Source organism: Calliphora vicina, chromosome 2 (genome assembly GCF_958450345.1).
Source record: "Calliphora vicina chromosome 2, idCalVici1.1, whole genome shotgun sequence".
In the NCBI taxonomy this organism is placed as follows: domain Eukaryota; kingdom Metazoa; phylum Arthropoda; class Insecta; order Diptera; family Calliphoridae; genus Calliphora; species Calliphora vicina.
Window position 1 is genome coordinate 6,717,374 of NC_088781.1, and position 12,740 is coordinate 6,730,113.

General features: G+C 30.4%; 3 protein-coding genes across 3 annotated transcripts; 2 read left to right on the forward strand and 1 right to left on the reverse strand.

The window, feature by feature from the left end:
* Positions 1–1,143: 1,143 nt before the first annotated feature.
* On the forward strand, positions 1,144–2,164 carry LOC135950080 (RWD domain-containing protein 4). Its single transcript, XM_065499592.1, has 3 exons — positions 1,144–1,344; positions 1,412–1,521; positions 1,593–2,164. Exons 1-3 carry the CDS (start codon positions 1,237–1,239, stop codon positions 1,993–1,995), a joined length of 621 nt encoding a protein of 206 aa, XP_065355664.1. The 5' UTR covers positions 1,144–1,236; the 3' UTR covers positions 1,996–2,164.
* Positions 2,165–2,925: 761 nt separating this feature from the next.
* On the forward strand, positions 2,926–4,940 carry LOC135950748 (H/ACA ribonucleoprotein complex non-core subunit NAF1). The gene is made up of 2 exons (XM_065500279.1): positions 2,926–3,113; positions 3,176–4,940. The coding sequence occupies exons 1-2, from the start codon at positions 3,005–3,007 to the stop codon at positions 4,846–4,848; spliced, it is 1,782 nt and encodes a 593-aa protein (XP_065356351.1). The 5' UTR covers positions 2,926–3,004; the 3' UTR covers positions 4,849–4,940.
* On the reverse strand, positions 4,922–9,395 carry LOC135950749 (uncharacterized). The gene has a single exon (XM_065500281.1). The coding sequence runs from the start codon at positions 9,201–9,203 to the stop codon at positions 7,722–7,724; it is 1,482 nt and encodes a 493-aa protein (XP_065356353.1). The 5' UTR covers positions 9,204–9,395; the 3' UTR covers positions 4,922–7,721.
* Between the last annotated feature and the right edge of the window lie 3,345 nt (positions 9,396–12,740).

The following is a 12,740-nucleotide window of genomic DNA, read 5'->3' on the forward strand; positions in this document are numbered from 1 at the left end:
TAGGTCCAATTTACTCGTTTCAAATGTCTTTGAAATATCTATATTAATGACTTAGTTATCCAAATATATATCAAATATTGGTTGTCCCTGTTTTTTCCTTATATCTCAGCCATTTGAGGGCCGATTTTCTCAATTTCAATATTGATGTATGAATTATGTCGGACAGACGGACATGGATAGCGATGCCGATAACCTATAACCATCCAGAATATACATATATACTTTGTGGGGTCGCAAATGAAAAATGTAGAAATTACAAACGGATTGACAAACTTATATATGTATTTATATATATTATATATTTTATAACTACTATATGTACATATATATAGGTATTTTGTAGGTGATCTTCTATTAAATGACACCTAAAGCAATTTTAGATATCTTTTAAATTTTCGTATAAAATATGAGTTTTCGGATGAAAGTAAAATATTTGTTACAAATAAAAATATAAGTGATCGCCTGATCACCCTTTAGTTTACGGTTTATAAGCAATTTTAGATATCATTATTATTCATATAAAAAAAAGAGTATCACCGAGTATAATTTAATTTTTCAAAAATCGAGTTTTGGGTTGATCACAGGTTTTCATTATTTATAAGGAAATTTTAGATATCATTTAATTTTTCATAAAAAAATTTGAGTTTTGGAATGACATATACATAATAACATTCTTGTTTTCAATTTAAAAACAATTTCAGATTTTTTTAATTTTAATTATAGTAAATTCAGCTTGAGGTCAGATTTATAAATAGTTTATGTTTTTTATTTCAAATATTTCAAATAATATTACATTATCTATTATACTAATCCCTGAAGACATAACGGAGTAGCTAAATATTGGAATTAAAAAACATAAATTATTTTATAAATCTGACTTCATGCTCTATTAACTATAATTAGAATTAATAATAAAAAAGATCAATGAAAAAAGATAAACAAATATAGATTTTTCGAATAAAATAGATTTTTGGAATGAAATATGAGTTTTTAAATATTTGTATTATTTATAATTTATTGTATTGGATTTGTTTCCGAAAATGCTCATTGTTTTTGTAATTGAAAAAAATAGTACTGTAATATACAACTGTGGGTTTCGGCTGCATGTGTCTAACAACGTAAACAGCTGTCGTACACTTTTTTTATTGTAATAAATACAAAGGAATAATAAATTGCATATATTAAATAATTTTGACGAATTTACATCGAAAAAATAAATAAAATATTAAATAAATAATGTCGGAAACGTTGGAACAACAAACAGAAGAACGAGAAGCTTTACAGTCGATTTATGAAGGTGATGAAGCCTTTAAGGAAATTAACAACAACACATTTCAATACAAGGTATGCGCAAATATTTTAACAATTACAACAATAAAAATTAACTAAAAATATTAAAAATGCCTTTTAGTACGGCGAGGAAAATAATTACAAATCATTTTTGGTAGAGATACAATGGGGTGAAAATTATCCAAATGAATTACCCACCATAAATATGGATACATTTTACAACAGAAATATGTAAGTACATCAACAACATTCTATTTTCATTATGCTTACGTTTACTGTTTTCATTTATTTAACTTAACCAGTCTTTCACCGGTAAAGCTTGCAATTCAGGCAGCTTTGAAGGAAGAAGCTGAGCAATGGCTAGGTTGTGGTATGACATACACTCTATTTGAATGTTTGAAGGAACGTATAGATGAGCTAACAGCAGAACAACCGGAACATGCAGCCGTTCAATCTATAGATTTAGATAAGGTAGGTGTAAGTGCAATACAAATATCTGATAATGCGGATACGGGCAAAAAGGAACCGAAAAAAGAACAGCTAACTAAAGCCCAGAAACGAAGACAATGGGAGAGAGCTGATCATAAGGGAGATCGTCCAAGAGGTTGGGATTGGGTGGATCTTGTGAAACATTTGTCACAGACTGGCTATAAAGAAGAGAATACTAAGACTAATACTCTACTCTTGCAACCATTAAATAGCTGAAAACATTTTTACTTACCAATAATTGAAATTGCTGAGACTCAGTTTACTGCCTCGAACTTTATGATAATTTTTGTTAATAAACTTTGTTGAGATCTAATGGAATTAAATTGTTTAACGAGTTTTAGTAAATTACCATCATCAATTTTGTTGTTGATCCCCCTAACTAAAATGTATGTTGTGTTGGTTTTATTTTATAATATGGTTATAATAACTGTAAATAGGTGGTTTATACCTAATTCACGGTTTCCCATGCAATTGTTCAACAGAGCAAAACCAGGAGCCAAATTACAGCATTCGTGATGAAATGAACTTTGGCGTAGAATGATTACGATAGCGAAGTTATAATAAAATGTACTACATTTCTTGCCATAATCTCAAATAAGGAATGCCATAATCTTGGAACAAATCATGATCCCTGTGTAAATTATTTGCGAGTAGCTATAATGAATTGTTTACTGTAAATATTCACTGTCAATGTACTGCCGGCCTTTAGCAGGGCTCTGGTACTTTCTACTCTGGTATATCGAACGTCGGGTTAACAATAAATACTTTTTTCATATATTGACATTTTCTATATTAATTTAAGCCGAATGTAATGGAACAAAATAGATACCATTAACAGTTCATATTTTCATAATTTTTTGTCTGTTATTATTCATATTTTCTATATTGAAGGGCGAATGAACTTAAATTTCTGGATAAAATCCCCTTTTCTGTATGTTTTTGGAGGTTTCCAATACATTGTCAACCACTGTTTATGAACCCTGTATATACTATTTGAACCTGGCAACAATTCTACAATTGTCGATTAAAAAATATGGCAACTCTGTTTTTAATCGTTGATTAACTATAGTTAGTGCTTTTTAAGCATCAAATGAACAACACTTAAGGGCACCACGAGCAAAGCACGTTGTTTTTGTTTGGATTTTATAAACACGATATTGCTTGCGGTATTTACAATTTTTTATTTTAGTTAAATACGTTAAAAATTAATAAATAAGATTTTAAAATGGACACTAACGATACTGAAAACACCAGTAATGAAACGACATCTCCAGAAGAACAAATTCAACAGCCCATGGAGTCTGTGTCAACGAGCAATGTGGTTGAAATTAAAGGTAAGTTTTTAGTAAAATTTACAATACAAATCAGAATTTTATGGAAAATAAAACTGTTACAGAAAATGTAGTTGAGGAATCAGAAAGTCCAAAGGCAGAAGTAACTTCCGTAACGCCAAAAGAAACTATAGAAATATTGAGAGTGGAAGTTGTAGCTCCTCGCACAGAAGAACCTTCTAGTGCTGAAAAGCCTAACGATGAAACTATGGACAGTAGCATTGTGGAAGAATGTGTTCAAAATAAACCGGTGAATGAAGAAGAGCAAACAGTAGAAAATAAAACTCAAAACGAATCTCTGGCTGATGTCAACTTGGAGACTAATGAAATGGAGACAAACAATGAAAATGTACCAACACCACAAATAGAAGTTGAGGAAATCACCGAGGAAGCCACAACAAACACTTTGGAGTCATCAAATACAGCAAGACCAAGTGGACTCGGCTTATTAGCTCAATATGATTCCGATAATGAAGATAAGATTTCCGACACCGATTCGGTAATAGAAGTTCCAGTAGCTGGTCACGATTATCGGAACCAAGTGGTTGAAATCGATAGTGATTCGGATGATAGCAGTGATTCCTCTGATGTTGAGTATCTGAATGTGTTGCGTAAAACGATTGAAAAACGTATGGAAGTCGTCGATGAGGACGACGAGGAGGATGAGGATGGCAATACTACTGGCAAAAAGAAGCATATACCAAAATTGAAAGTAAAAGGCGAAATGTTATTAGAAGATTTACCACCCATTCAAGACTTACAAATAACAGTACCGGAAGATCAATGCATAGAGTTTGGTAAAATTCACTCCGTCGTTGATCAATTGGTCTTAGTTAGTGCTTTGCCAAATGCAATTTTATTGGATTTGGAAACGGTGATATTTTTGGAAAAAGGACAAAAAGTTTTGGGTGAAGTATTCGATGTGTTGGGCCAAGTGGCAGATCCTATGTATTGTGTACGTTTCAACTCGAACAAACAAATCAAAGAGAAAGAAATTAATGTCGGCGATGTAGTTTATGTAGCGCCTAAGACCCAATACACACAATATGTGATTTTATCCAGCTTAATGAAAATTAAGGGTTCTGATGCATCTTGGGAAAATGATATGGAACCGCCACCAAGATTTCTGGACTACTCCGATGATGAGCAAGAACAATTGGCCCGGCGTCAGTTGCGCAACAAAGACAGACCTGTGGACAATGAAGACCCCACCAAAAAACCCCGAACAATGGATGAAGAACATAATACTGACTCAATTAGGCCGCAACATTCGAATACACAACAAAGAAATCGTTACACTGAACAAAGAAATAACAATAGGGGTGGTCACTTTAATGCCAACACTAGGCAACGACAATACAATGCACCACAACACAACCAACAACGCACTCCAAATCCCAATCATCATCGTAATTCCTGGCATTCCAATTACTATCCACAATCTTATCCACAACAGCCTGGTGCTAATTATGGCATGCCTCCAGCACATAATCAACAACCACCTCAAACATATCCCTCACATGTGCCCATGTATGCTATGCCTCCTGTGCACAACATGCCATATCCGCCGCCATCCCAACCAACACAATATGGTGCACCACCGATGTTACACCAACATGCTCCACCACAGCTAATGCCAAACTCATATAGTATAAGACCTCCTACACTACACGGTCATCCACATCCCCATCATCAACAGTATACATCACCACCACCTCCACCCCCAGGAAGCCAATAAATAATTATCCTTTGTTAAGCTATTATACACTAACAGAGTGTATAATTGAACATAAATTTAAATAAAAATCCTATTTGTTTTTGTAAAAAAAATCATTTGTTTATTTTTTTTGTTTGTTATTGGAATTACATACATAAATATTAGAGTTATATAGTAGAGCATATATAAATAAATATGTATTTGTGTTTGGTACAAAAAAGGTTTCTTAGTGTATAATTAATTAAGGTGCATATTGTTTATTAATTATGTATTTATAGTAGTATTATTCTATTGGAGAATACGGAGGGATGAATGAAGGTTTATTTATTACTGGATAATCAAATGGCATACTATTACTAAATCCAATATAATTTTATTTTGCCAGCTTTGTAACCAGTCTGTTGAAAATTTCAACACGATCTATGTTTTTTTATACTAAATGTTTTTAAGCAACATGCTAAAATATTTTGTAACTAATTAAAATCATTAACAATAATACAATAGAGGTTTGCTATAATTTAAAATCTTACTATTAATCAAACATTTAAAATAAAACAAAAATCTATTTGAACATTAATCATCATGTAGGTACTTTAAAGTACGCTGTACATACAATTACTATAATTGCTTTGTCTTCGTTTACATTTTTCATAAAAGAAAGTTAGTTTTTCAGTTATTTACAAGTAATGAAGCTTTTTTCTTTAAACTTTATATATAAATTATGTTGTTAGAAAATCAATTGAACTTAAAAGTTTTGCGGTTAGTATACATTATAGCTAGAATAAACAAAGTACTGAAATAGTATTTAATAACAGATATTTTCTTTGTAGTTAATAATCTATGACGCAAACTTTATAAAACTAATAAAAATACTTATATATTTTCTTCCACAATTATTAATTATTTATTTATGTATGTAGGCACAGTATTTTGAAGCTAAATAAATTTGTTATACTTGCATGTTATTATCCCTTAAGAATAAGAAGGTTTTTAATTATTAACAAATAAAATGCCAGGTTCTAGAAATAAAAAGATTTCATAAATTTTTTACCACTTTTACAATTTTACTAATAAATGAAATTCATATATATTTGAAATCGATTTTCATCACAACTGTCCTATATTCGGCTGTGCCGAAATTCTTATGTCCTTCACCAAAGTTAATTTAAGATTAATATTAAAAATAATTTTTAGTAAAAAAAAATTTTTGGGGAAAAAAAAATTAGATAAACTTTTTTTTTTTTTGGATGAAAAACATTTTTTTTTTGAAAATACATAAATGTATTTTGTAAAAAAAAGAAAAATATTTTTCCGTCGTTAGAAAGGTCTATCATTACATATCGCACTCGTTCAACAATACTGTATTAACTCAAAATTTTAAAATTTTCAGTAGAGGGCAAAAACTGAACTGAAAATCCGTATACATCATAGTAAGCAAATTCCATTTGAAAATATATTTACATTGTTTTTCTTTAAATTTTTTGCAATTATTGCAAAATAAATATATTTTTTGAGTTAATATCATTTTTCTGGAACTTCTCGATATTTTTTTGTATTATTTTATCAACAAAACAGTATCAAACCAAAATACAACCAAATTTAAATAAAATAATTTGATTATTTTTAATTTGAATAAAGGCTCAATTCAAAATAATACAGTTTTTTATGAAAATATACGATGTATTTCTATTTAAATTTTTGTATTAACTCAAAATAATACATTTCTGTTGATACACGGTAGTCACTAATTATCACGAAAATGGTCTCAAATGTGATTTTCGAGATGAAAGAGTAATCGGAATACTTTGAAATTTTTACAGTAGATAGATATTGATGTTGTTAATTGATTTCTTGCAAAAAGTGAATTTTTAAAAATTTTGAGTTAATACAGTATTGTTGAACGAGTGCGATATCTATTGTCTATTTGAATGACTATCGATCCATCAATTATGTTATTTAGGGGCTCCGGAAAGTTGATTTCAACAGACAGGCGGACTTGTCTATATCGACTCCGCTATCTATACTTTATGGGGCCGCAAATAAAAATTGGTGAATTACAAATGGATTGACAAATTTCTTACCAGTCATGGTGAAGGGGTTATACTTTGGTGAAGAGTATAAAAAGATATTTCATTTAACTGTTAATGCATTACACTGAATTGAAAAAGCGAATATTTTGGCTTTAATATATATGTATCTTAGACAGATCGGTCAATAGATCGTTATCTGTATATAGGAGGTGTGGACTTTTGGCAAACCAACTTCAGAACAAAATTCAGAGTGCAATAATCGGTTGAGCCGAATCTTATATATTTTATTTTTTGGTGCGGTTTTTTTTGGAAAAATCCGATACTATCCGAAAAGTATAATACAAAATATTTACACATTTTTGGTAAGCCACTGAAAATTAGAATTAATTTAAATAATGCTCATACGGACATTTCCAAGACCCCGAAGAATTGTTCACAACGTTTACTTTCTTATTTACATTTTCCGATAGCATATTAATAGCACAATGTTTATTTAGTGCAAATGATAGGTTTAGTTGTTTCCAATATATTAGCATTAAACATGATATCCCGAACGAGACAAAAAATACAACTCGTTTTCGGCTGCCTCTAGAGAAATGCAAAAATCAGCGAACTGGAACATAATTTATTAAAGAAATTTCTTTTAAATTAAAATGGAATAATGTAGCAATCTATTGAGAATTGTCATGTACTTGTTTGATTACAATAGTTTGTTTTGCCAAAAGTCTTAAGATTTTTTTTTGGGATTGTTGTGTTGTTATATTTATTTATACTTATTTTTCGTAACTATTACGAAATTTTAAATATGATTGATTTAGTTTATTACTTTAAGAAATGATTGTTTGATATTCATATAGGTAGGTATTACGAGGATTTATTTGAACTTTTTGTAAAGTGTTCTTTAATTTGTTGACGCTCCTTGAGCAAAACTAAAACGACAGTAATGTTGTCTTGAGAATCGCCTTGTTTGGCCAACTCTATCAAATGTTTGGGTATATCGTCCAAACATTGCTCATCGTCGGCTATGGACTTGTATACACAATCGACTATATCCTTTTCACTTACATGATCGCAAAGGCCATCGGAACCTAATAGAAGAAAGTCGTGAGAAGGCTGTAATGGTACATCTACAATATCAGGTTCGGCTATAACTGCCTTTACGGTATAATCGCCTATCGAACGTGATACATTGATGATACCATTAACGCGCCATTGGCCCTGAACAAATATTACCGAGCCTCCAGTTTCTATCGATTCTATGCGTTTCTTTTCATCCACCGAGTCCGGTTTATGTGGTTTTACCAATTGTAAGTGCACTGTTGGTGAAACTAAAAGGCATCTTGAATCTCCCACCCAAGCCACGTATAAATGTTTGAAATTTTCAAGTTCGTCCTTTAATAAAAGTGCGCATACTGCTGTTGTGCCACTGCCCAGATGTTTTTGAGCGTAATTGTGATCAACTTGCAAAAAACTCGTTTCCAACGCATCTCTATAGCAATCAGTATCTGGTGCGTAAGAATCATGTACAGATTCCAATTGTTGAGCGACAAGGTAGGGAATTTGATTAGTAGCATATGTTGCAGCCAATGAGCCAGAATGACCATCAAAAATGCCATAAAAACTAAGAGATTCTTCAAGTTGATATATCTGACTAAATTGAGGCAAACATATATGGCGATCCTCCATTTTACGGTGTTTATTTTTGACATGTGCTTCTACATATGGCATGTGGCTGTTTTCAGCAGTCACCGAACATTTAAATGAAGTGTCTCTACTACAATCTCCAAAATTCTTTAAATTTTCTTCTTTAGAATTATCACATAATCGCAACAGAATCTTTTCTAATTGTTGTTGGATATATTTTTGTAGTTTTAGCAAATCGAGCATTATTTTGTCCAATGTGTCTTCGCCTGGCTTTCCTGTTGCCTTTAAATCTTCATGTATTTTTTTGTTTTTAAGTTCTTTATTAATTTCTTCTCCGGCCAATCGAGCTACACCCAATTGAAAGTGTTCCGGACATTTTTTCTGGATGAGCCATTGCCATATACACATTATTACTTCGGCGGACAGTTCATCTTTGGATACTGTATAGCTCTCATTATTAGAACGCGTTAGTATAAAAGGTCGTAATTCTACACCGCCACTACCTCCATTACAAGATACATTTACACCTTCTCTGCCTACTTCACCGCTGCATTCATTAGTCACAGCATCTTTCGTCAAGTCACGTAGAAATTCTTTGAAATATTTTAAGTGATTACATTGCTTTTCAGCTATGCTGCAGCTACTCGTATGTGTCATATCATTTTTAGACTCAGATGTTTCACTCAACAATGTGTTGGCCATTTTCAGTTCTTTTTATTTTTTAAATATTATATATACGAATTGTTTAATGCTTTACACATTTTATCTACTACTATGCAATCGCGGTTTACAAACACTACTTGGATTTTGTTTTTTTTTATTACTAAAAGATTCTTTTGCGTGCAAGCATTTTTTCAACCAAAACAAACACAAAACTCACATAATAATAAAAACACCAACAACGACGATAACGATAACAAACCACCTAGAATATGTCAAATTAATACATCAATGTTTGACCTTCGGAAATGAACGGCGTTGATTTTTATGACGCCGTTAGGTTTACAGACAATGAAGAGTGATTTTGCACCACGCCATAGTACCGTTATATTTTATTTTTTATTGAGCTAACAATTTTGCAAAATCTGTGAAGTTTAATTATATGATTAGTGTGAATTAACATTGGGATTTTAATTGAAAATAAGTAAAGTGTAAATTATAGTGATAAATTGTTTTGTGTAAAGTGTGATAAAATATAATAAATGGTGTATAAAATAAAATGTGGTGGCTTCAACTATATGATGTAAATTCTGTGGGTGAGTTACATACATATACTTAGAAATTTCTCCATTCGGAAATATTTGAAGATCAGCTGTGAGCCCATGATGGGCTGTTGTAATAGGACTAGGTACATTTAGTTATTAATTTTGAAATCAAATCGATGAAATTTGAAAGGTTTTCTGAAAGACCAAGGCGAACGTCACTATCAAAATACTTCAAGTCAAATTCGTATACGAGTATTTGATGGTTTGATGTAGACCTGCTGGATGACCCGTAAATCATGGATTTTGTATTGCTAACATCAATAGCGGGAATTCTATTTCATTTTTATTTTGTGCTAAAAGTGTATTTAAAAATGTTGGTATCGGATGTAACATTAATTGCAATAATTAAATTAAAATTATTCTCTTCACCCGACACACTTATCAACCAACCTCATGCCTTGAAATATTTTTGTAAATTCTTACGTGCTAATTAATTTTTTTTTGATTTTCCATCAAACGTCACACATTTAAAAACATTTTCACTAATGCTACCCTAGCGCTTGATGAGTATTTTGATAGTGTATGGTGCCCTTTAGAACTGGTCTAAGATTGTGTATAATCTTAAATATTTATAATTATATCGGATCTCAAATTCTAAATCGATGTACCAAAATCGTCAAGTTTACACAGAAATGGGAAACAATAACCCCAGCCTAAAGTTTACTTACACACATCTATGTTGGCGGCTCGCAAGAACCTAACAAACTACAATAATTTTCAAGGGATTGGTGTTAAAATTATGGAAATCAATGATGTCCTAATTATTCAATTATTGGGCTTAAAAACACAAACTTAAACGGCTGAGATTTTTTATTTTTTTCACCATATTAGTTTAGAAATAATACAATAATAAAAGTCGCATGTGTTCGAAAAGAAAACTCCTTCGTTCGACCAAAAACTTTATTAAGAGAAAAATTATGCAAAGTCGCTTTTCAATAACCCCTTCCGTCCGGCTATTCAGAAAAAATAGTTTTCGACCCCGATATTATGATATCAAGACATTTGAGATTGCATAATTATTTAAGGAAATATCAAAAATAATTATACGATTTAGGAATGTAAAAGAGTTCCAATTGATAAATTAATTTAAAAACGACTATTTTTGGAATATCCTTTTAATATAATCTTTCAATGTGACTTAAATAATTGAATAAAAACAATGGTGTGTTTATGTTTTAGTAAAATGTTTGTACAATTTTATTGATTATTTTTTTGGTATTTTAATAAGTACATTATTAAAGTTTTAGTATATGATTGTGATTATTTTAATGCTCAATAAATATCTACTGCAAAAAGGTGCTAAATAATTTCTAATATCAATGAAACTAAAGCTGGTAACAAAAAGCAAAACTAAAATAAATTCACAAAATAATAATATTATACAATATTAAACTAGTATTATTGCTATTAATAAAATCACTTCACAATTTTAAACTAGTATTATTGCTAGTAATAATTTCATAATTAAATAAAATTAATTAAAACCGCTCGATGCCCACATTCGAGTAGTAGTAGTGGCTTTAAGTTTGCATATATTTTGGCTATATATCAATAGGTATTTCACAGACTAGGCTTCTGTAGTTGACTTTACGATTTGTAAAAAGTAGACTTATCGATCTTTCGACTTTTTAAAATGTTTGAATATTGGACTTTTTGAAGTTGCTATTTATTAAAAGTAGACTTTCGTCTTTCGTTTTGACTTTTCATCCTATTTTAATGTAAAAAGATTTTATAAAATATTCACAACAAAAATTAGAAATACAATAAAAAATTTATTCAAACAATCGACTTATAGAACACTATCACAGACCTATCCAAGGAAGTAACTAAGAGATTTGGATGACAAATTGAAAAAACCTTTCAAAATAGCATGTATGTAAATATCTACATAAAGGCAGTATATATCCTATAAATTAGGCTTTAATATAACCCATAATAAGATTCTTTATGTGGTAAACATCCAGAGATATTAGACTATTTTTAGTACAAAAAACCTAACTTGTAAATTTTTGTTCTTAAAATTTTAATTCTTTTTAAACTCTGTGTGTCTGGCGAAAACTAAAAAGGCCTAACACCTATTTAGAGTGCTGTCAATGAGTCGGACTACTTGTATATACCCTTTCTAACGATATACATATTAATATCAGTTGATGGTTCCAGAGGATATTTAAGATTATAAATCTAAACATTAAGTAATGACTATAGAGAACACACATAGAGCGGAAACTAGAAAAAACTCGAAAAATTAAACAAACGAGTGTTGTTTTTATTTTCACATAGTTTATTTTTACTAATACATTCTCACCATTAAGGTTTTTGACAAGTAAGTTAGTTTTTTGACAGGTGAGTTTCCTTTCTATGGTAATGACATCTAGATACCAGAGCTGTAAATGAATCATTCTTTTTTGATTTTAATTCATTATGAATTAGCTAAATTTTGAATTAATTCATTGAATTGAAAAAATGAATTGAATGAAATTTGAATCAATTCAAACGAATTAGGCAGAAATGAATTTCAATTCATTTCCAATTCAAATGAATTTGTAAAAATGAGTTGCAATTCATTTACAATTCATTTGAATTGAATTGATTTTGAATTAATTCAAATGAATTAGAAAAAAGAATTAGCAATTCAAATGAATGATTCAAAAATGAGTTGCAATCAATCAAATTCAAGAGCAGATCTCTAGGGGGAATGAAAGATTTCTCCTACCAAAATGAAAATTTCCAGTACAAAAATTGAAAAGCCTTGTCCTGTATACGCGCCTGATCAATGAAAACATGGTGTTTGCAGTTTATTTCTTCAAGAAGAACTGATTTTTATTTTGAAATACGCTGAACGACATAACGTATTTAATATTCAAGAAGCAATTAATAATTTTTGAAATTTTGTGACCCACGACCACCCAACAACAAACTTTTTGCTAATATTTATATTATATTTATTTCAAAAAAATAAAACTATCTTCCAAAA